The 23,632-nt window shown below is 47.6% G+C and overlaps 1 protein-coding gene across 2 annotated transcripts; it reads left to right on the top strand.

Moving 5' to 3' along the window:
* The first annotated feature begins 1,848 nt into the window (after positions 1-1,848).
* LOC132572238 (regulator of G-protein signaling 2-like) lies at positions 1,849-21,583 on the top strand. 2 transcript variants are annotated; one of them, XM_060239098.1, is made up of 6 exons: positions 1,849-2,272; positions 5,524-5,606; positions 9,586-9,648; positions 15,251-15,312; positions 17,866-18,032; positions 20,286-21,583. In XM_060239098.1, the coding sequence occupies exons 1-6, from the start codon at positions 1,850-1,852 to the stop codon at positions 20,475-20,477; spliced, it is 990 nt and encodes a 329-aa protein (XP_060095081.1). In that variant the 5' UTR covers position 1,849; the 3' UTR covers positions 20,478-21,583. The 2 variants fall into 2 exon arrangements, with proteins under 2 accessions (XP_060095081.1, XP_060095079.1); XM_060239096.1 differs by having other exon boundaries at positions 9,583-9,648.
* Positions 21,584-23,632: the final 2,049 nt, after the last annotated feature.

Below are 23,632 nucleotides of genomic sequence, written 5' to 3'. Positions count from 1 at the left end.
TAAGGGGCGGATGGCTCCATTGCAGACAGGGCAGGGTAGGGTCGGCTGGCACACACAAGTGGAGGGGGGTCACAGATGGGGATCAGTGGAGAGGCGGGACTGGGGATCAGTGGAGAGGCGATGTTCGTCTGCAGGGGTTTTCTGGCCTGGTCTCACTGGCCACCCGAGCAAGTGTGGGAGCTGCGCTTGGGCAGCCTCTGCTTACCCTCTGACAGGAAGAAATCGGAATTGGAGGTCTTGTAGCCCCAGAAGTCAGTTGCGACTTGGTGGCGCCTTCCACCCCGCCCCACCCCCCTTGTCTCACCGGGCTTGCCTAGCTGGATCATGCTACAGGTAAGGGCAGGAGACCGTGCAGCACGTATCGAAACCTCTGAGTGGCTCCCCACCAGAGCTGCTGGAAGAGGGGTGGAAAGGGATCACCTTGGGGCAGCTGTGGGGAGGGGGGAGGCTGTATGGCAGCGAGCTGGCAGCTTTCCTCCTCAGCGGTGGTAGGAGAGAAGGCCATGGAGGTTGTGGCCACTATATGCCCCCTGTAAAAAATCCGGGGGCCCCAAGTCTTCAAATCCCGGCTACAGGGCTGTTCACACATGCTGTGTGGCTCTTGAAGCTCCCACTGCCCTGTTGGCTGACTTGGAGAATGTATTTGTCTCTTTAAATCACTTCTCCAAGCCAAGCCCACCATCGGCATGTAGAATGCACTCAAAGTTAATGTTGCTTTCTTTCCACTTCCCCTTCCCTCACTGATCTATTTGTGTTTTTTCCCCCCTTTCTTCCTTCCTGCTTTGCAGCTCTCAGACATCTGACATTCATGTCTTGTGGCTCTCAAACATCCGCTGTTTATTCTATGTGGCCCTTAAGTTAAGCAAGTTTGACCACCCCTGAACTATAACCAAAAGTGAAATAGCAACCATCAAATCCCCCCCCCTTAAAAACCCCTCAAAAGCTCTCGCAAACAAGCATCACCTGAAGATCTCCAAGGAAGGGGGAGGCTCACCTCTTCCAGAACCCACTCCAGGAGACCAAGAGCCACAATGGAAAAGGCCTGGGTTCTGATCAGTATCAGACTGGCCACCCTAAGTAATGGGATAGCCGTCAGGAGGCTGCCTGACAGCTATATTTGGCACACAGGGACAGATGGAAGGTGATAGTACTTCAGATATGTGTCCCAAGTTGTGAGTGGCTTTTAAAGGTCAAGATATGCTTCAGGGTTCCTTTGTATCCTCAGTTACCCCCTGCCTGTCTTCCAGAACCTTGTGAAAAATCAGTTCGCGGCTGTCCCAAAGAAAGGAGAGCCAGTTGGGTGTAGTGGCTAAGTATGCGGACTCTTATCTGGGAGAACCAGGTTTGATTCCCCACTCCTCCACTTGCAGCTGCTGGAATGGCCTTGGGTTAGCTATAGCTTTGGCAGAGGTTGTCCTTGAAAGGGCAGCTGCTGTGAGAGCCCTCTCAGTCCCACCCACCTCACAGAGTGTCTGTTGTGGGGGAAGAAGATAAAGGAGATTGTAAGCTGCTCTGAGACTCTGATTCAGAGAGAAGGGTGAGGTATAAATCTACGGTCTTCTTCCCATGGTGTAGTGGTTAAGAGCAGCAGACTCCAATCTGGAGAATCCAGTTTGATTCCCCACTCCTTCATATGAAGCCAGTTGGCTGACCTTGGGCCATTCACAGTTCTCTCTCAGAACTCTGTCAGTCCCACTTGTCTCACTGGGTGTCTGTTGTGGGGAGAGGGAGGGAAGGTGATTATGGGCCACTCCTTCAGGTAGTGAAGAGCAGGGTATAAAACCAACTCTTCTCTTCTTCATCATCACAAATGTGTTTGATCAAAATTACCCTTTGCCCCCTCGCACAGATGCTGAGCCCTCTCCAGAAATGCGGTTCTGAAGGATGCCTTTTAGACTGTGACTTTCTGCCCTGGCACCGGAGCGCCCTCCGCAAGCGGCATTCGAGTTGTGAGGAGCCCGAGCCAGGGGATGAACATGAGGACCGGAACGAGGAAAAACCGCGCCCCCCAAGCATCCGCTTAGAGGCTCCGGACTCTGACAACTGCATCCAGCTCCCACTTCAGGACCCTGGAGGGGTGTGGCGAAGCCGCAGCGAGGGACGTCTGGACCAGAATGAGCCACCCGCTCCAGGGGAAGCAGAATTGGGGGACAAATCAGGAAGTGGGTGGAGTTTGCCATCTCCCAAATCCCTGAGGAAGGAACGACATCCAAGAGGGAGAGTGGCAGCAGCGAAAGAGCACTTGCGGAACCTTTTCGGAGGATCAAATAAAGTCAGTGAACGTGCCACCTTCTCCTAGCCTACCTCTCCATTACATCCTTTGCTACTGATGGTCTGGTTGCTTTCCTTTCTCTTTCCTCCCTCTCTTTCCCTTTCCATGACAAATGCAGGCCCAGAATTTTGTTTTGTTTTTAACTCGTGCTTGTATAAATATTTTAGTGTCTTTGTTCCCGTTGGTTTTAATCTCTGGAATTTCCTGCCACGAAAAATGTATCTCGAGGCTAAATGGAAAACCAATAATTAATGGTCAAGGAAAGGTTTATGGCAGAGGGCCTGGGATCCCAGACACCTGGGTTCTCTGGGCTGAAAGCGGAGCCTAATACATGATATCAGGAAGCTGGTAGGCCAAGTTCCCAAGCGATGGCAGGCCGTGTACTTGGCTCACTCACTACCCCTGGCTCAGGCAGCAGAGGAAGGACAGAGAAGCAGCCCGTGTAATGTAGCCCAGCCATGCAGTCCTAAGCAGAATTACAAGTCAGTTTGAAGTCAGTTATCTTAGAAAGTGGCAGCTACTTAGAACTACAGTTTAATGCCCCTGCCCTGAAAGCGGTGTGTAGTTTAGACTCAAATGGCAGCTGCAGAGGCCCACAATTTGGATTGGGGCCATGGAAGAAGAAGAAGCGTTGGCTTTTATATCCGGTCTTTCACTACCCAAAGGAGTCTCAAAGAGGCTTACAAGCACCTTCCCTTCCTCTCCCCACAACAGACACCCTGTGAAGTAGGTGGGGCTGAGAGAGCTCTGAGAACTGTGACTGACCCAAGGTTACCCAGCTAGCTTCGTGTAAAGGAGCGGGGAAGCAAACCCAGCTCTCCAAATTAGGGTCTGCTGCTCTTAACCACTGCACCATACTGGCTTTCTAGGGAACAGAACTTTTTTTAAAAAAAATCTCCACTTCCCTGCACTATGTCCCTGGTAGTGGGGGGAAAGATTGCCTGTCTTTTTCTCCCCTAACTAAAGTAATAGTACCTGAAGGGACTGGGGTGTTTTTGGCTAGAAAAACTGTGCAGTGGGAAAGTTAAAAGGGAGGGAACCCTCTTCCTCAGAATCCCCTGATTCAGATAGGATCTCCTGCTATAGATTTTAAAGCTCAAGTATATACTGGGGATCCAATCCTCAACATTGTCTGGTGCAACTGAGTCTCTCTCTGGGACAGAACAAAGAAAAAACAAGAGCGAGATGCAGCCCTTGAGTTGTGGTTTCCAATGGAAAGTGCCCATTTGAGAAGCTAGATCAGTCTGGTTGGGAGAACCACTCTACCCCCATTACTCTATGGTGCTGTGCTCTGTTTGGCTGCTATGGTTTCCTCATGTTCTGTTCAGTTAGTAAACCAGCATACAGCATTTTGAACCCTACTGATGCATGACTGTGAGGGGACAGTCAGCGCCCCCATTGATATGTGGCTGCCCCCTCTGTTGGTGCCTGAAACCAGCAACAGTGTATGCGATGTTCCTCTTCTGGCTGTGATAATATAATTGATAACAGTTGCTCTTAAATTAAATGTCCCTAAATTTGCTGCTTGAGGGAACCTGCCTCATTTGCTTGTGTTATTTTGAAAAGTGATGGTGGTGGAAAAGTGATTTCCAGTGCAATCCTGCAAAGTTACACCCTTCTAAGCCCATTGACTTAAATGGACTCAGAAGGGTATGCATCTGCTTAGGGTTGCATTGTTTGGGCATCAGACGCAAGACTGACACTAGAGTCTGCCTGGGTTCCTCCTTGAAAGAGAAAGAATGAAACACCTGGGTTCCTCCTTGAAAGAGAAAGAATGAAACCCTGACTTGAAGTGTTCTCTGGGAATGGAGGGGGGTCTAGTCAAAGCTCAGATTCAGGAGTTCCTTAGATGAGGGGGTTGAGAACCTGTACTTCTGAGTTTCCACCAAGGAATGCACTGCAGAGGAAGGCAATGGTGGCCAGTTTGGTGTAGTGGTTAAGCGCAGCAGACTCTAGTCAGGAGAACTGGGTTTGATTTCTCACTCCTCTACATGCAGCCAGCTGGGTGATCATGGGTCAGTCACAGTTCTCAAAAGAGCTGTTCTCTCAAGAGCAGTTTCTGTCACAGCTCTCTCAGCCCTGCCTACCTCATAAGTGGTGGGGGGGGGGGAAGGGAAGGAGATTGTAAACTGCTCTGAAGCTCTGAGTCTTGACTCCTGAGACTTGATGGCATTTACAAATGTAGTCCTGAGTTTTTTGGACTCAAGAGTGGTGTCTGCTGAAAGCCTGGAATACAAAGTTGTGAGGAACTCCAGATATCGGTCGAGTCTTCTTCTAAGTGTGTGGAGGAACAATTCCCTTTTCAAAGTAAGGCCTTCTGTTACCATATCTTGCTTGCCCACTGAGGCGCAGCATGAATACGACTGACATACATGTAACATTTTAAATATATTTTTGGTTCTTAGTAAAGTGGCTAAAAGGGCCTTTTCTTCAAAACTGGTGAAAAACCTATCCACTGCCAAGAGATTCTCTTCTGCATTGTTGTTATTATTGTGGTGGTGGTGATGATCAGGACTTTTTTGTAGAAAAAGCCCATCAGGAACTCATTTCCATATTAGGCCATGCCCCCTGATAGCACCATTGTCTCACACAGGGCTTTTTTTGTTTAAAAAAGCCCAGCAGGGACTCATTTGCATATTAGGCCACACCCCTGATGCCAGGTCAATCGAAACTATGTTCCTGTTTGTTCCTGCTCAAAAAAAGCCCTGATTATTATCATAATTAGAGCTGGTGACAAGGGTCAATATTACTATGCATCTACTGAGACCTGTTCCCCCAAAGTAGGCACCACCGCTATTGCCCACCCATGGAACCTCCTGGCTTAGCTGCCGCTCCCCTTCCTGCTCAGCAGGCCACAGAGGACCACAGAGGAAGGGGAAAGTGGCAAGAACCAAGGAGAAGGGCCTTTGCTCACCTTCCTTCGACAGTGTTATGTGCTGGGCTTGGAAGCAGATGGCCAGTTACATCAACATTGAGGCGTATGCAGGTCCACTCTTCAAAGGGCACCTTGCCTGAGGGACCTCCAGAATTTGAATCTGGTGCTCATAAATGGGTATTGCCTCTTCTGAGTTCCCGCCTTTTTTCCCCTTCAAAGATTTGAGACCCTGGGCATGCACTTATCCTGTCTGTTAGTACCTCCAGCATTGTTTCTAATGGTATAGTAGGACTTCTGCAAGCAACCACAGTGGGTTGTCAGATTCCTTGGGGGACTGCAATGTCATCCAGCATAGACTCTTCTTTCTCTCTTTCAGTCTCTGGGATCCAGTGCGGAATCTAGCTTGGGTTCAGATTGTGACGGCAGCCATCATGCACGGCCAACACAAAAGCACTGCCGGTGAGTGGGGCTGGTAGAATTTAAGAGCATCCAAACCAGACTGCTGTTTTGAGCAGCATCTGCATGACCTCCAAGGGCCCCCTTTCCAGGTCTTCCTCACCCCTCAGCACACCCTCTCTCAAACCTGATTTACTACACTCCTTTCCACAAGAATACAGTCTAAGCATGTTAGTACACTGTCCAGAAGGGAACAGTGAGGGGTTTTTTTTAAGGCCCTGTGACCTTTGATGGGTACCTTTTTCCTCACCTCCCTACCAGAGAGCTTTTTGAGGACTTAAAAGAAAACCATCTCCAGTTATTACCGATTTTTAAGCCCTCAAAAAGTCTCCCAGTACCATAGCAAGGAGCAAAATGCAGGAAAAATGGTGACTGACAGAGGAAAATATGCAGAACATTCATGTGGACTGGCTCCATGGCCAGGATGGCAACATGCCTGCCTTTGCAGCAACAGTGAATACAGAATGGAGACTCCTCAGCCCCATGTGAACAGCCTAATCAATTTTTATCCCACCTTTCCTCTAAGGAGCGCAGGGCCTCTCAGGAAGGATCTCCTTCCCACTTTTATCCCTTACAACAACCCTGTGAGGCAGTTTTAACTGAGAAGGAGAGAGACCCAAGATGTCCTGCTTAGTTTCATGGCCTAGAGGGGATTTAAACCTGGGTCCCACTGGGTCATACATGCCAACACTGCATCCCACTGGTTGGTACTCCGCTATGTAGAGTTTGGTGCTAGAAACCATCAGATCCCTGGTTCAATCTCAGCTTGAACTTGGGTTCCCTGGGTAGCTCAGCTATAATATGCAGATCACAAAACTGTTCTTCTTGACAAGGTTGTTGTAAAGATGATTAAGAAAATGTTATTTTAAAATCTTTGAGTATTTGGGGGCACATGCTATATTAATAAGGTGCATAATTAACAATCATCATAATAATTTTAAGTGTCGGCAGGGGTGGAATTCTAGCAGGAGCTCCTTTGCATATTAGGCCACACACCCCTGATGTAGCCAATCCTCCAAGAGCTTACAAGGCTCTTTTCTGTAAGCTTTTGGAGGATTGGCTACATCAGGGGTGTGTGGCCTAATATGCAAAGGAGCTCCTGCTAGAATTCCACCCCTGGCTGTCAGCGATTGGGACTGGGGAGTTTCCCCTGCTGCTGCGAACTCACAAAGTGGTTTTCAGCTAACCACTCCCTCTTGGCCCCTTCTCTGCAATATAGCAGTAATAATATTGATCTGCCTTACACAGACATAATGTATAATGTATATTAAGTGCTTTGAATACTCAGAGAGGTCATTCATATAGTTTCATCAGTGTGAACAGCTTTTTACAGAGGACAGGAAGATAGTCCCCTGACCTAAGGAGCATGTAGTCTCACCAGGGGTGGCAACAAACAGGAAGAGCATGTGTTAATTCCAGTTACACTGTCTAGTATACAGGGCCTAAATACATGTTTCATTATGCTGATAGACATACCCACATTTCGGGGGTAGGGTTGCCAGTTCTAGGTTGGGAAATACCTAGAGATTTGGGAGTGGGTCCAATACCATAGAGTCCACCCCCCCCCCACAGCAGCTATTTTCACCCAGGGAACTGATCTCTGTTGTCAGGTGATCAATTGTATTAGTGGGAGATCCCCAGACTCCACCTGGAGGTTGGCAACCTTGTTAGGGGAAGATGCAGTGTTTCGAAGTTCCAAGCTTCCCAAGTGCACAGGACCTTGCTTTGGATCCAGACCATGGTACACGCAGAAGTGTAGGTTAGATCTCCCCTGAGCCATTTTTTCTGAACTGAAATGGCTGTGGGTGGGGGAGGCGTTATTTGTTCCTCATGAAAACGTAACATAGAGCTCATGAGTCCTCGTGCAGTCCACCAACACGGCAAATATTGCCCCTCCGAGCCATTTCAGGTCAGGAAAAATGGTGTGGGAGAGAAGGTCTAAGTACCTGTTTCCATGTACCATAGTGCCAATCCAAACTGGGCTCCCATGTTCATGAATAGTGCAGGACTCATAATATCCATCACTGGGAGATGCCCCTGTGAGAAAACATAATGTATACTTAGGCCCTTATAGCCCAATCCTAAGCAGGTCTACTGAAGATCCTACTGAAGTCTGGGGTTTACTTACACGAAAGCATCCTTAGGATTGCTCTGTTAGTGTTTGTAGGAAGTGAGGTACAGAAGTGTGTCAGAGGCTTCCAGGGCAAGGTGGGTTTTGAGGGGGTATTCAAAGGAAGGGAGAAGGGTGGTGTCCCACAGGCAGGGGTGGAATTCTAGCAGGAGTTTCTTTGCATATTAGCCCACACCCTCCTGATGTAGCCAATCCTCCAAGAGCTTACAAAAAAGAGCCTTGTAAGCTCTTGGAGGATTGGCTACATTAGGGGTGTGTGGCCAAATATGCAAAGGAGCTCCTGCGAGAATTCCACCCCGACCCACAGGTATTCTGGGAGGCAGTTGCAGGCATAAGTGAGAAAGGCTTGAAGGAGCTAGAATTCTGAAGATGGTGGAACTGGAGTAACATATAAAGAATAGCAACACTGATGGTGAAAGATGGGGAAATGAGCCCCATTTCAGTTAAATGGCCCCATAATCCTCTCCTTACCCACATAGCTTTGCCAACCTCCAGAAATTCAAACTTATCTCAACTACAGAAATCAGTACCCCTAGAAAGAATGGCTCCTTTGGAGGGTGGACTCTGTGGCATTAAAGTAGAGTTGCCAGCTTGGGGAATACCTGGAGATTTTGAGGGGCGGCATCTGAGGAGGGCAGAGTTTGGGAAGGGGAGGGACTTCAGTGGGATATAATGCCATAGAATCCACCCTCCAAAGAGGCCATTTTGCCCAGATGAACCAATCTCTGTCCCCTGGAGACCAGTTGTAATCCCAGGAGACCTCTAGTCACTACCTAGAAATTGACAACCCTACATTATACCCTGCTGAGGTCCCTCCTCTCCTCAAACTAGAGTTGACAGCTCCAGGTTGGTGGTAGTAAAAAGGCAAATGCAATTTTGGGCTGTATCAACAGAAGTATAGTGTCCAAATCACGTGATGTGATGGTATCGCTTTACTCTGCTCTGGTAAGACCTCATCTGTAGTATTGTGTTCAGTTTTGGGCACCACATTTTAAGAAGAATATAGACAAGCTGGAATGGGTCCAGAGGAGGGCAATGAAGATGGTGAGGGGTCTGGAGACCAAGTCCTAGGAGGAAAGGTTGAAGGAGCTGGGCATGTTTAGCCTGGAGAGGAGGCGGCTGAGAGGTGATATGATCACCATCTTCAAGTACTTGAAGGGCTGTCATCTAGAGGATGGTGTGGAATTGTTTTCTGTGGCCCCGGAAGGTAGGACCAGAACCATTGGGTTGAAATTCAATCAAAAGAGTTTCCAGCTCAACATCAGGAAGAACTTCCTGACAGAGCGATTCCTCAGTGGAACAGGCTTCCTTGGGAGGTGGTGGGCCCTCCTTCCTTGGAGGTTTTTAAACAGAGGCTATATGGCCATCTGACAGCAATGAAGATCCTGTGAATTTAGAGGGTGGTGTTTCTGAGTTTCCTGCATTGTGCAGGGGGTTGGACTAGATGACCCTAGAGGTCCCTTCCAACTCTATGATTCTAATAGCAAGAGATTTCTAGCCACCACCTGGAGGTTGGCAATGCTACCTCAAGCCCCACCCTCCCCAGGCTCTACTCCCAAAACTCCAGCAGTTTCCCAACTCAGAGCTGGAGACCCTGAAGTCAAACTTCCTGGTACATGAAATTCTGTGTAACTCAAGCCCCAAAGTCCTCCCTTTTCCTTAAGAACCTCTTTTGTGGGGGGAGGGGGGTTTGCTGAGATCAGAAAAATACATGAAGGGGCACTCATCCCTGCTATTTCCCTGCTCCTATTGGCCTTTATTCCCTTTGGGTCCCAAGTCTATGACTTATGTGAGTCTGTTCCATTTGGCCTCAGCTATTCTACTTACCTCCATTTTCCCCCCCTAAAGCAGGCGAAATAAAAGAAACTTCTTAAGGTTATGGAGCTCAGGATGTCCTGAAATCCAGTCACTAAGGTACGTTGGAATTCTAATGTTTATTCTAATCAGCCCTTGAATTCAGCAGGAGCTCACAGGAGCGCAGCTCCTGAACCTTTCTGAGGGTTCCCCCTCCTCTTCCCCACCTACCTTGTCCATTGAATGGTAGGTGCAGCTGCATAACAATCCTTGAATCTGGAGAGCAGGCAGCCAGCCAGCCACCAGGAGCTTTGCCACACCCCCAGCAACCCTTATTAACCTCTGGAGAAGTCCACGCCATCCTTTCTCATGTGATTTTGGGTGGCAGGTGGCTTGCTGGCCTTTAGACTGAGGGGGGGGTGGCCAAGGAGAGCCGCAAGTAAGCAAGACCTACTTGGTCTGGCTGGAACTCTAGTCAGCCCAGCAGGCCTCGCTTGCCCGGGGCTCTCCTTTCTTGTGTCAGGTTGCTTTTGGCTGGGTTTTTTTTTGGGGGGGGGGGGTGCATATGTTACCTTGGCCCAAGAATCAATTCAGGAGAGCCAGTTTGGTGTAGTAGTTAAGTATGTGGACTCTTATCTGGGAGAACCGAGTTTGATTCCCCACTCCTCCACTTGCACCTGCTGGAATGGCCTTGGGTCAGCCAACAGAAGTTGTCCTTGAAAGGGCAGCTGCTGTGAGAGTTCTCTCAGCCCCACCTACCTCACAGGGTATCTGTTGTACGGGAGGAAGATAAAGGGGATTGCGAGCCACTCTGAGACTCTGAAATTTGGAGTGGAGGGTGGGATATAAATCCAATATCATCACCATCATCTAATGAGTTATGCTAATGAGCTCCACCACCTGTTTTTCTACAAAACGACCCCTGATTCTAATACAAATATATATCATTGTGCCTCTTCCCATCCCCCACCCCTGACTGGAACGATGCACAGAATAGGGAAATTACTGGGATAAAATCTTGTGGCGGGCCTTAGATCTGTAATCGGGTTGAAGGAATGTGTTACCTTGGCCAGGGAATCAATTCAGGAGCAGCAAAAGGGAATTCTTCCCACAACTTGCCACTGGGAGATGGTTTTGACTTGAACTTTCATTAGGTCTTCCTGGGAACGGGCCCAGATTGATTTTATGCCAAACAGCAGAAATGTCTATAAACAAGGAATTGTCCTCAGCTCCAGGGCTTCAGAGACACACAGCTCATGAAGGGGAATGTGTGTGGTTGTTTATAGGATAGTTCTGATAGCTCCCCAACTGTAGGGAACTTGGGGATGTGTGGGTTGACTAGAAACAAGTGACTTTGCCAAAGGATTGTAGCTGCTAAAGAGCTATGTGCATGCCTGCGTAGAAGCAGTAGAGGAAGGCGGAGGAATTTATAAAAAGCAAAGGAATTTATGGACGGTCTCATGTTTCTAAGCAGTTAGGCTGAGATACAAAGGGCTGAAAATAAAGCTAATGGGAGCCAATACAAGTCCCCGGAGAAAGATTAAGAAGAGGCCTGCTGGAGCAGACCAGTGGTCCATCCAGTCCAGCATCCTGTCTCACACAGTGGCCAACCCATTTTTCTGGAGGGTCAACAACAGGGCATAGAGGTTGAGGGCTTTCTCTGATGTTGCCTCCTAGCTCTGGGATTCAGAGGATTAGTGCCTCAGAATGTGGAGGCTCCCTGCAGTCCCCATGACTAGGAGCCATTGTTAGATCTATCCTCCATGAATCTATCTAATCCCCCTTTAAAGCTATTTCTGTGGCCATCACTAAATCCTCTGACAGTGAAGTCCAGATTTTAATCTCTCTGTGTATAAGATTCCCGCTTGCTACTCTTTCCTTCACACTATGGTCGTTTTCGCACTCACCTTAATCAGCAGCGACGACCCTCTTCACCGCGCAGGATCTGCGCAGATTTCGCACTAATTGCCGCGGAGCACCCAGAAGAGCCGGAAAGTCCCGGCGCTTTTGCGGCGCAAACGGAAACCGCCAAAAACCAGTTTCCGTTTGCGCCGCAAAAGCACCGGGACTTTCCGGCTCTTCTGGGTGCTCCGCGGCAATTAGTGCGAAATCCGCGCAGATCCTGTGCAGTGAAGAGGGTCGTCGCTGCTGATTAAGGTGAGTGCGAAAATGACGTATGCAAACCTGACCCAAATAATATGGTTACCATTCACGTAGGACTGGATGCAGTGCAGTCTACTACAGTCCAAAGCCATCCTATTAGCTAGAATACTTTAGACACTCTTTCTCTCCACTACAGCTCAGACCCATGATCCAACTAGCTTCTCCAGTGGGATGAGGGGGGGTTCTCTTTGACTATGGAAACGTTCATGGTGGGAATTGTGGGACCTCCATGGACCACAGTCCTTTGTGAAGTGGGCTGTAATAAGGTGGGGAGAATTGGGTTAAGGTTAAATTGATGTTGTCTTGATCCAAACCATGACTTATCTGGGTCCACAGGTCTCTCAGTGTCCCCTTGGTTTGCCAACATCCAGGTGAGGCCTGGAGATGTCCAGAACTACAATAGATCTTCAGTCAACCAAAACCAATTCCCCAGGAGAGAATTCCCCAGGAGAGAGGAGGGTGGACTCTACCCTGCTGAGGCCCTCCCTTTGCAAACCCAACCCCTCTTCCCCCCAGGCTCTACCACAAACCTCCAGGAATTTCTTAACCTGGAGATGGCAACCCTAGCATCCTTGGAATCTCTCCCCCTCCCTTGGCAGTGTGGTTTCCAGCTCTGCACTGGAAAATAACTGGAGCAGAGGTCCATCAGTGGCTGTTAGCCACAGCATATTGTTGGAACTCTCTGTCTGGGACAGTGATGCTCTGTATTCTGGTGGTTGGGGAGGCAGTGAGAGGGCTTCTAGCCCCACTGATGGACCTCCTGATGGCACCTGGGTTTTTTGGCCACTGTGTGACTCAGAGTGTTGGACTGGATTGGCCCTTGGCCTGATTCAGCATGGCTTCTCTTATGTTCTTATGTTCTTTTATGGAGATTTGGGAGGTGGAGCCTGGGGAGGTCAGGTTTGGAGGGACCTCAGCAGGGTCTAATGCCACAGAGTCCACCCTCCAAATCAGCCTTTTCTCCAGGGGAACTGATCTCTGTAGTCTGGTGATCTGCTGTAATAATAGGCAGGGCTTTTTTTGTAGCAGGGACATATTAGGCCACACACACCCTGATGTAGCCTATCCTCCAAGAGCTTACAGTAGGCCTTGTAAGAAGAGCCCTGTAAGTTCTTGGAGGATTGGTTACATCAGGGGGATGTGGCCTAATATGCAAAGGAGTTCCTTCTACAACCCCCCCCCCCCAATAACAGGAGAGCTCCTGGTGCCACCTGGAGGTTGACAAGCCTACTTGGTGGTCCTGGTTGAGAGTCTGACTGTGATCTGTGGATTGGACCCCTCAGCTGGAACACATTGATAGGACCTTAGGTCAATAGTCTAGGTGTGTATATTTGAACACCAGAATTGCTTACAAAGGAGCCTACATAAATTCTGATTTATAGGATCCGGCTCCATTCATCGTGTTTACTCACTGAGTGGACCTTGCGTTGATTGTGCCTGGATGGAGAACATTTGCGGAGGACTAATGGCTCTAAGTAAAGACATAAATGTCATCTTTTTGTGATGCTAATGGAGATTGGTCTGGATGGAAATTGCAAATGCGTTTCTCCCCCCCCCCCTTTTAGTCTAAGAGGGAAACAAAAACAGGTGTCAGCAAAGGGGGATACTTCTGTGATATGTGGACAGCCAAGGACTAAACCGCCTTGGATGCTTTTTAAATTTTTAATCGTTCTCATTAACCTGTCCATAGATTGTCTTTTTTTCCTGGAAGAGACGCAGGCCATTTTGATCTGGTCTGGGGCCAGCCCTTCTTGGAGAGGGGTGGAGGTGTTATGATTTTGCAGAACAGTCACTCTAGAGTGGGGGAGGAGCCCGAAAGTTTCTCCTGATTAGAATCCAAGATCCGAGAGAAGGATGTTAATGGGTTGGCTACGGATGAATGGCTAATCCACTTGCAGGGCTCTTGAGTGTTTGGCAGAGTGCAGATGTTTGCAGCTGGGAATGGTCAGAGAGCAAGGCACAGCTGTGAGTCAGCGGGAGGTAAAGCAGCACCTCTTGGGCCCCACTTAAATCAGGAGTCCCCCCAACATGGTGTTAATAGGCTCCTGGGCACCCACCAACCTTTTCCTGATGCCCACCAGGTGCGTTCAGAAAATAGGTGGGGCTTTTGACCGCTGTGGCTTCCGACTGGCCACACTGAACATAAGAAGAGCCCTGGTGGATCACACCAGTGGTCCATCTAGTCCAGCACCTTGTCTCACAGAGTGGCCAACCAGTTCCTCTGAATGGGTAACAACAGGCATAGAGGCTGAGGCCTTTCCCTGGTGTTGACTCCTGGCTCTGAGATTCAGAGGCTTAATGCCTCCGAATGTTGAGGTTCCTCTCAGTCACCATGGCTAGTAGCCATTGATAGACTTATCCTGTTTATTTCTGAGGCCGTCACTGCATCCTCTGGCAGTGCATTTCCCTTTTTAATTACTCTCTGTGTAACATAGTACTTCTTTTTGTCTGTCCTGAACCTATAACCCTTCAGCTTTGTTGGAGGCAGATTTTTTTTTTAAAAAAAATGTTGCTTTGGAAACAGCTGCCACCACAGATTAAGGATCCTAATTCTGTGAGCAAAAGGAAGCTAGAACAGCCATTTTTTTATTGCTAGCTCCACCTCTTGTGGCAGCCATTTCTGAGACCTGGTTTGGTGTCATGGTTAAGAGTGGCAGACTCTAATCTGGGAGAACTAGGTTTGATTCCCGACTCCTCCACAAGAAGCCACCTTGGGCTTGTCACAGTTCTCTCAGAGCTGTTCTCTCAAGAGCAGTTCTCTCAGCTCCCCACCACCACCACCACCACTTCACAGGGTGTTTGTTGTGGGGAAAGGAAGGGAAGGAAATTGTAAGCTGCTCTGAGGCTCCAAGTGACTGGCTGGGTATAAATCCAATCTCCTTCTCTTCCTCCTCCTTCTCCTCCTTTTATGGCAGCCATTTTGTGGCTGCATCAATCACATTGTGCTAGAATTGAAAGGTGTCCAAGGGATCAAAAAGGTTTTAAATAAAGCTGGAGTTGCAAAGCATGGTGAGAGTGCCTTTCATCCAAAGAGCGGCATTCAAATCCAATTGCACTTTGGATACCAACATAATTTTCACAGTATAAGCTTTGGAGAGCCCAAGTTCCTTTTATCAGTTTCAGTTCTTGAAAGCCTCTGCCCTGGAAATCTTGTGCTACAGGGCTCGAAGGTAGCTCGTCTATGGCAGACCAACATGGCTGCCCTCCTGAAACTGTCATCTGAAGGAAACAGAACGCATCCGCACTGCTCCTGGGACTTGTCGCTGCTCAGGGAAGCTGGGGATGCATAGCTGTTCTTGATCGCACAAGCTACAAACACAGCCCCAGCTGTGACTCATAGAAGTTGCAGTGGCCTTGGAACACAGCCATGCACCCTTGCTAATGGCACGGCCCATCAGTACTGTTTACTAATCCCCCCCCTCATGAAAAAAGAAAAGTCACTACCCCTATGTTTCCCAGGCACTTCTCTTAAATGAAGCAAAGCCCTGGGTCCCAGGGTCAAGCCATAATCTCCAGCTGCGTGGAGGTCCCTCAGCTATTTTTGTCTTTCATCTTTCAGGCCAACTCCGGAGGAGGCCCAGAAATGGGCTGAATCACTGGAAAAACTATTGCTTCATCCATGTAAGTGTGTCGGTTCATCAGTGGTTAAAGGGGGTACTTCGGTGTACCATTAGAGAGCCAGTGTGATCTGCCTTGTTCAGTTCCATCAAGCTCTTTCTCCAAGGTGCTCAGAGTCTCTTGCCAGTTTGGTGTAGCGGTTAAGGGCACAGACTCTTATTTTATTTATTTATTTATTTATTTATTTATTTATTCGGGATTTGTATCCCGCCCTTCCCACGAGTGGCTCAGGGCGGCTTCCAACTGTAACCATTTAACAATTTAAATATAAACAATTAAATACTTCACATTTAAACATTAAAACCAATACATTTCAATTCATAAAAACAATGCAGCTTAAAACCAATGCAGCTTAAAACCTTATCTGGGAGAACGGGGTTTGATTCCCCACTCCTCCACTTGCACCTGCTGGAATGGCTTAAGGCTAGCCATAGCTCTTAGAAGAATCATAGAATCATAGAGTTGGAAGGGACCTCCAAGGCCATCTAGTCCAACCCCCTGTACAATGCAGGAAACTCACAAATACCGCCCCCTAAATTCACAGGATCTTCATTGCTGTCAGATGGCCATCTCCAAAGCTCTATCCTTGAAAGGGCAGCTTCTGAGAGAGCTCTCTCAGCCCCACCCACCTCACAGGGTGTCTGTTGTGGGAAAGGAAGATAAAGGAGATTGTGAGCTGCTCTGAGACTCTGATTCAGAGAGAAGGGCGGGGTATCAATCTGCGGTCTTCTTTTTCTTCTTCCTTTGGTCTTCGCAGCAGTCTCCCAGGGACTGGTCAAGAGTGAAGGGGCAGCCCAAGGTCACACTTCATGGCAATATGAAGATGCTGTGCCAGAACTGAGCCACTGTGTGTATTTCACTTGCAGTCATAATATCAATCAGACAGATTATCCCATTGAGATCCGTAGACAGGCTGCTCAAATGTGGAGATGATTCTCCTTGTAGCTCTCGCTGCTGTTGCAAATGCAGAGGCAATTGCAGTGGTGATGCAGAGCCTGCCCAGCATTTTGGTTGTCTCTGTCCTCCATGGGAGTATCAGAAAAACGTCTATTTCTGCTTCATTGACTATGCTAAAGCCTTTGATTGTGTGGATCACAACAAACTGTGGCAAGTCCTTAAAGAGATGAGAGTACCAGACCACCTCACATGTCTCCTGAGAAACCTGTATAAGGGTCAAGAAGCAGCTGTCAGAACGGGATATGAAACAACTGATTGGTTTAGAATAGGAAAAGGAGTTCGACAAGGATGTATATTGTTACCCTGCTTATTTAATTTATATGCAGAGTACAACATGCGGAATGCTGGCCTGGATGAAGCACAAGCTGGAATTAAGATTGCCAGGAAAAACATCAACAACCTCAGATATGCAGATGATACCACTATAATGGCAGAAAGTGAGGAGGACCTAAAGAACCTCTTGTTGAGGGTGAAAGAGGAGAGCACAAAAGTAGACTTGAAACTCAACATTAAAAAAAACTAAGATCATGGAGTCTGGCCCCATCAAACCTTGGCAAATAGAAGGGGAAGACATGGAAGTAGTGACAGACTTCACATTTCTGGGATCCAAGATCACTGCAGATAGTGACTGAAGCCATGAAATTAAAAGATGTTTGCTCCTTGGGAGGACAGCTATGGTGAACCTGGGCAGTATAATAAAAAGTAGGGACATAACCCTGCCAACAAAAGTCCATATAGTTAAAGCGATGGTATTCTCAGTAGTAATGTATGGTTGTGAGAGCTGGACCATAAGGAAGGCTGAGCGCAGAAGAATAGATGCTTTTGAGATGTGGTGCTGGAAAAGACTCTTGAGAGTCCCTTGGACTGCAAGAAGATCAGATTAGTCAATCCTAAGGGAAATCAACCCAGACTGTTCACTGGAAGGTCAGATGCTGAAGCTGAAGCTCAAATACTTTGGCCACCAAATGAGAAGGGAGCACTCCCTGGAAAAGATCCTGATGCTAGGAAAGAAAAAAGGCAAAAGAAGAAGGGGATGGCAAAAGATGAGATGGCTGGACAGTGTTACTGATGTAACCAACACAAATTTGAGCAGACTTCGGAGGATGGTGGAAGACAGGAGGGCCTGGCATGACTTTGTCCATGGGGTCGCAAAGAGTCGGACTCGACTGTGCGACTGAACAACAAGTCCTCCATGGTTGCAGCTCCACCTCCATTGCAGGGCTTATTTGGGGAGGGGGACTTTTTAAAAAACCAGTGATTGCTATTGCTGTTGTGCAGCATTACCAGGATCTGTTGCTTTAATGTACTAATTCTTAGCTTTCATTTTTTAAAATTATGTTGCTGGCCCTTTTTGTTTCAGAGTTGTAAGGGGAAAGGTGCAGCCTTGTGTGTGTTACTTTACCTAATTTATTCTACAATAATAATGATATAATTTATATAATTTATTCCACAACAATAATAGCTCTGCTCATAAAAGAAAAGGAGCTCAGAAACACCATACACATGCATGCATCCCCTGCCTTCCCCCAGATCTGTGATGCCACAAACACTTGTCATCAATCTGATTTTTTTTTTTTGTTTAACCTACCTCATGTTCAGATGGTCAGCGTGCTTTTCATGCTTTTCTGGAATCAGAATTCAGTGAGGAGAACCTGGACTTCTGGATGGCATGTGAAGACTACCGGAAGCTCCGAAGCTGCGACAAACTTCAGGACAATGCCAGGAAAATCTATGACCAATATGTAACCATCCAGGCCCCCAAAGAGGTAGGGAAACCTTTTGGACTCAACTACATGCTGGAATGACAGTGAGGCCATCCACAATCAGGGCTGGCCCTGCCACTAGGCAAATTAGGCATTTGTCTAGGGTGCCAGGCTGGGGGGGTGCTGATACACAGAAAAAATCGCTTCTCAGCCTTTTGGTTGAGCCAGTTTGGTGTAGTGGTTAAGTGTGTGGACTCTTATCTAGTAGAACAGGATTTGATTCCCCGCTTCTCCACTTGCAGCTGCTGGAATGGCCTTGGGTCAGCCATAGCTCTCATAGGAGTTGTCCTTGAAAGGGCAACTGCTGTCAGAGCTCTCTCAGCCCCACCTACCTCACAGGGTGCCTGTTGCAGCGGGGGGGGAGGGAAGGTAAAGGAAATTGTGACCGCTCTGAGATTCAGAGTATAGGGTGGGATATAAATCCAATATCTTCTTCTTCTTAGGATCAAATGTTGTATCACAATAAATAGAAAAAGAGTGAAAAGGTACATGGCTTCTCTTGCTCTCTGCCTGACTTGAGATTGATGGCCCCAGAAAGGTTGCTGTCTTTCTTACGAAGGAGACTGAAGGAAACTTGTGGGCTCCCTTTCCTGGTTGAAGCAGCTGTGACTGGAAGGAGAAAGTCACTTTGAGAGAGTTGAAGGTGACAGGACAGAAGCATTGTTTCCTGCTCTGTACATGTTCACTTCTTTGATCGCACTGATGTCTGTAGTCAAACAGGCCTTGAAGATTTCTGTAGTACTAGAAAATTTGTTTAACCTGTTTAAGTGGAGAGCTTAGATCAAAGAGCATATACAACCACATACAACAGTGTTGCTCTTGGGAACTCCATTTTATCCTCTGAGCAATCTGGTGAGGTAGGTCAGGCTAAGATATGCCAATTGGCCCAAGCAAGCTTTATGAATGAGCAAGGGTTTAAACCCAGCAGGTCCTTGTGCTCATAGCAGACATGGAACTGGCTCTTATGTTCAGTTCTTGGGAGGGGGAATAATCACACTCCAGGTGTGAACCATGCCCAGGTTTATGCCAGTGGATGAAAACAATTGTGCAAGGTGCTCCTGTGTATATTTATGGGATTTTTCACATTCTCATTTACCTGACTTTTATGTTCCTATTGTTTCAAAGGGGTTTCCGCCCCCCCCCCCAATTCCACACATGTTTTGCTCTTTTAGTGGTCAATTCAATATTGCACCATTTTACGTCCAGCATCTCCCTACAGATTTAAGTTGCAGGGTTTTTTGCTGGCCATAAAGCAACATAATATTGAATTGACCACTAGAGGGAGCAAACCACATGGGGAACAGGAAAAAAAACAAATACACAAGCAAGGACAATGGGGATGTGGAAAAGCCCTATGTGTGACCTGGTACATGCCACTTCCTAATAAGGGACTCACAACAGCTAGTGTTTGTGCTGCAGAAACTTTATCAGCAATGGTACATGTATTTTCAGTTATGCAAATAACCTATCTTAGACCAGTTCTTTGCTGATCTCTTGTTGTGACCTGATGTAATTTGGCTCTTTAATTAGACAAGGTTGTGGACCCCCATGCTAGATGCAGCACAGAAACCCCACATAGTGACCCTTCAGGTACTTGAAGGGCTGTCGTATTGGGGATGGTGTGGAATTGTTTTCTGTGGCTCCAAAACGTAGGACCAGAATCAGCAGGTTGAAATTAAATCGGAAGAGTTTCTGGCTCAACATTAGGAAGAACTTCCGGACAGTTAGAGTGACTCCTCAGTGGAACAGGCTTCCTCGGGAGGTAGTGGGCTCTCAAAAAAACATAAGAGAAGCCATGTTGGATCAGGCCAATGGCCCATCCAATCCAACACTCTATGGCCAAAAACCCAAGTGCCATCAGGAGGTCCATCAGTGGGGCCAGGACACTAGAAGCCCTCCCACTGTCCCCCCCGCCCAAAGCACTAAGAATACAGAGCATCTCTGCCCCAGACAGAGAGTTCCAACAGTATGCTGTGGCTAATAGCCACTGATGGTCCTCTGCTCCATATGTTTATCCAATCCCCTCTTGAAGCTGTCTATGTTTGTCTATGCTCTCCTTCCTTGGAGGTTTTTAAACAGAGGCTAGATGGCCATCAGACAGCAATGTGGATCCTGTGAATTTAGAGGGAGGTGTTTGTGAATTTCCTGCATTGCGCAGGGGGTTGGACTAGATGAACCTGGAGGTCCCATCCAACTCTATGATTCTATGACCACTCTCCTGCCTGTAGACCTAATCCCCTGCATTTGTTCTTGCAGGTCAACCTTGATTCCCAGACCAGAGACATCACCAACCGGAACATTTTGCTCCCCACTCGTGGTTGCTTCGAACAGGCCCAGAGGCGTATCTTTGGCCTGATGGAGAAGGACTCTTACCCCCGATTCATCCGTTCCCCAGTTTATCAAGCGCTGGTTCAGCCAAATGGAGAGGAGCCCAACGGAGCCATGTGAAACCCTCACCAGCCTAGGAAAGCTGCAAAGGGTCCCTTTCTCAGGCTCCTGCCAGGCCCTTTAGACTGTGCAAGAGAGACAGACTGCGGCCTGGTTCTCCAAAGCTCATGACCAACGCTGGGCAGATGAGCGACCTCAATATTTCCAAAGCAAAAGTAGCCTGCAGAAAGTTTGGAGCAGGCAGCTGTTTTGCGCATTGATGTTTTTTTTATAAAAATAGAATCACTGACAATGCAGTGGACATTTGGAGCATCTGGGATCACATGTTACAAACATGGAATACAGTGTTATGCATGTCGTTGAGCATTCTAGGATGCTTCCCTGCTGAGAGAAGGAAGGCGCTGCAGAAGGAAAAAAGCAATCTTGTCAAGCCTCCAACAGGGAAGGAGCTCAGCCCTTTGCCCTGCTTCAGCCTTTGGTGTGGTGGTATCAGGGTCTGTGCCGCTGGAATTGAGAATGCACGGAACTCACCTTAGACAGCCACCTGGGAGTGTTTGTGCTGTGGCACCCTTTTCGAGAGTGAAAAGGAATGTGTAACATTGGTCCTTGTGATTGGCATGCAGCACAAAGGTTCTGAATTGGCCAGGCCTGGTGTAAATGCCAGCAGTCAAGTGTTCTGCCTTCTCCTGGTCAACAAAGCAGTGCCTTCAGCTTGCTGCATGTTGGGTTCCAAGCCCTCCTGGTTGCAGCAACTCACCCTGAACTGGACAGTGCACCTACAACAGCTTTATGTTTGGGTAGAGCTGCCCAAAGATACAGCTTTGCCCTAAGATGAACCCGGCGAAGGATTAAACTTGGCTAGAGTTTATTTTTGCAAAATGTAGTTGCTCATAGAATAATTCCCCCTGGTGATTTTTGCTTTATATCTAGTTTGGAAACGTTATTCGTTAAGCCACCAGGAGGTGCTGTGTGTCTACTGCTTAAGCTCATCCTGGGCTTTGAAAGCAATAGCAGTCATGAGAAGGTCTGTCTCTCTCTAGTCTCTGTCTCCTTGTCTATCTCTCTGGACAACTACGCAAGGTGCACAGCAAACATGAATTCTGCACGGGAACATGTAGCGATGTTTCCCGTGGATGACATTTATGTGTATACAAAGAGTCCCTTAATCGCTTGTGTGTTTGTTTATTCATTTGGAACATTTGTACCCTCAACCTGTAAACTCTTGGAGAGTTGCTTACATCATTTCAAAAAAATGAAGAATGGCATAAACAATAAAAGCAAGCAGTGGAAAGCAGGGTCACACAAAAAAAAGGCCAACACTAAAAACACTTGGAAGGGACGGTGGCACAGTGGTAGAGCATCTGCTTGGGAAGCAGAAGGTCCCAGGTTCAATCCCTGGCATCTCCAAAACAGGGTCCAGGCAAATAGGTGTGAAAAACCTCAGCTTGAGACCCTGGAGAGCCGCTGCCAGTCTGAGAAGACAATACTGACTTTGATGGACCGAGGGTCTTGTTCAGTATAAGGCAGCTTCATATGTTCATATATATATGTTCAAAAAATACTATAGCAAAAATAGAAGGAATCAGAAGCATAACTTTGTAATTGGGAAAAGAATTGATAGCTGATTGTTTGAAATCAATATCAAAGCAGAGCAAGCATACAAACAGCCAGGGCAGGCAACCTAAAAGACTGGCAAAAGTAAAAATGCTTCTACCTGGCACTTCAGTATGGCACCAGGTGAACTGCTGCAGGGGGTTCCAGACCCAAAGGGCCACCACTAAAAAGGCTCTTTCTCTGGTAAAACACAAACACACTTTGCTTCTCAAAGTAGAGGCTCAAAGAGCAGAGTCTGTGTGGAAGTGGTGCATGCCATGTTTGGTGTAGTGATTAAGTGTGCAGACTCTTATCTGGGAGAGCCTGGAAGCCCCACTCCTCCACTTGCAGCTGCTGGAATGGCCTTGGGTTAGCCATAGCTATCACAGGAGTTGTCCTTGAAAGGGCGCCTGCTGTGAAAACCCTCTCAGCCGCACCTTCCTCACAAGGTGTCTGTTGTGCGGGGAGAAGATAAGGAGATTGTAAGCCACTCTGAGTCTCTGATTCAGAGAGAAGGCCGGGGTATAAATCTGCAGTCTTCGTCTTCTTCAAGGTTCCCAGTTCCCAGACTGTTTTAGAGTTGCAAAGGTATGAACCAACACTTGGAATGGTGCCTGGGAATGGATTGGCAGCCAGTGTCATCCTTGCATCACTGATTGGCAGCCAGTGTCATCCTTGTATCATGTGTTCCCTATAATCTGGACCTTGATATCAAATTTTGAAGCTGCCAAACAGTCTTCAAAGGCAGCCCCACGAAGAGCACATGTTAGTAATCTAATCTGGATATGAGCAAAGCATGGGTAATCGTTAGTGAATGGATCATAGTTTTTCAAGGAAGAACCACAGCTGCCCAACCCGCTGCAGTTGGTTAAAGGTGCTCAGTGCTTGAGCAGCCCCCTGTAGCCATAAGATCTACAAGCCCCCCATTTGGAAAATGCTGCCTCCTCACTCCCTGATTTGCTGTATGATTGTCCCTCAATTTTGTCTGAACTGAGGAAGGAGATGCGCACTGAAAACTTTTGGAGGCACTCACCTTGAAAAATTCCAGAAAACGTTAATGCAGCTTCGGATTTGGTGAACTGGGGTAGGGAAAACTGTGATTAGTCACTGGAAGAGGAAAGAGAGGTTAAGTCTAAATGTGGGTGTGGGCACAGAAAAGGAAAACGTACAGGTGAGCAATGTTCCCTCTAAGCTGAGTTAGTGTGAGCTATCTCACAATTCTTTAGCCTCCAGCTGACACATTTTTGTCTCAGCTCAGGAAGGATGTCACCAGAGCAAACTGATTTATGCAGTATCTCACAACTTTAATGTCAGTAGCTCACAAAGTAGAATTTTTTTCTCACAAGAGAGAATTTTGCAGATGAACTATAGTGGCAACGTATCTGTAACAGGCCTGCAATTGCAGTATTGTCCCGTCAACTCCAGAATTCACCAGCCTGCTCTGTGCAGTTCTAATTTCCTTTAGGAATCCCCTTGCTGGAGCCTGGGAAATACTCCTCTCTGATTGTGAATAAGGTACAGCACCAGGATGTTCTGCTCAAACCTAGTTATACTGAAATCTGTATCCATGCATGCCAGTGTTTCTTAAGAGCTCTGTAGTGTCAGCACCCTTAAAAAATACC

Source organism: Heteronotia binoei, chromosome 5, assembly GCF_032191835.1.
Source record: "Heteronotia binoei isolate CCM8104 ecotype False Entrance Well chromosome 5, APGP_CSIRO_Hbin_v1, whole genome shotgun sequence".
Classification (NCBI taxonomy): Eukaryota; Metazoa; Chordata; class Lepidosauria; order Squamata; family Gekkonidae; genus Heteronotia; species Heteronotia binoei.
Note: the sequence above shows the minus strand (reverse complement) of the source record. Positions and strands in the feature narration are given on the sequence as shown.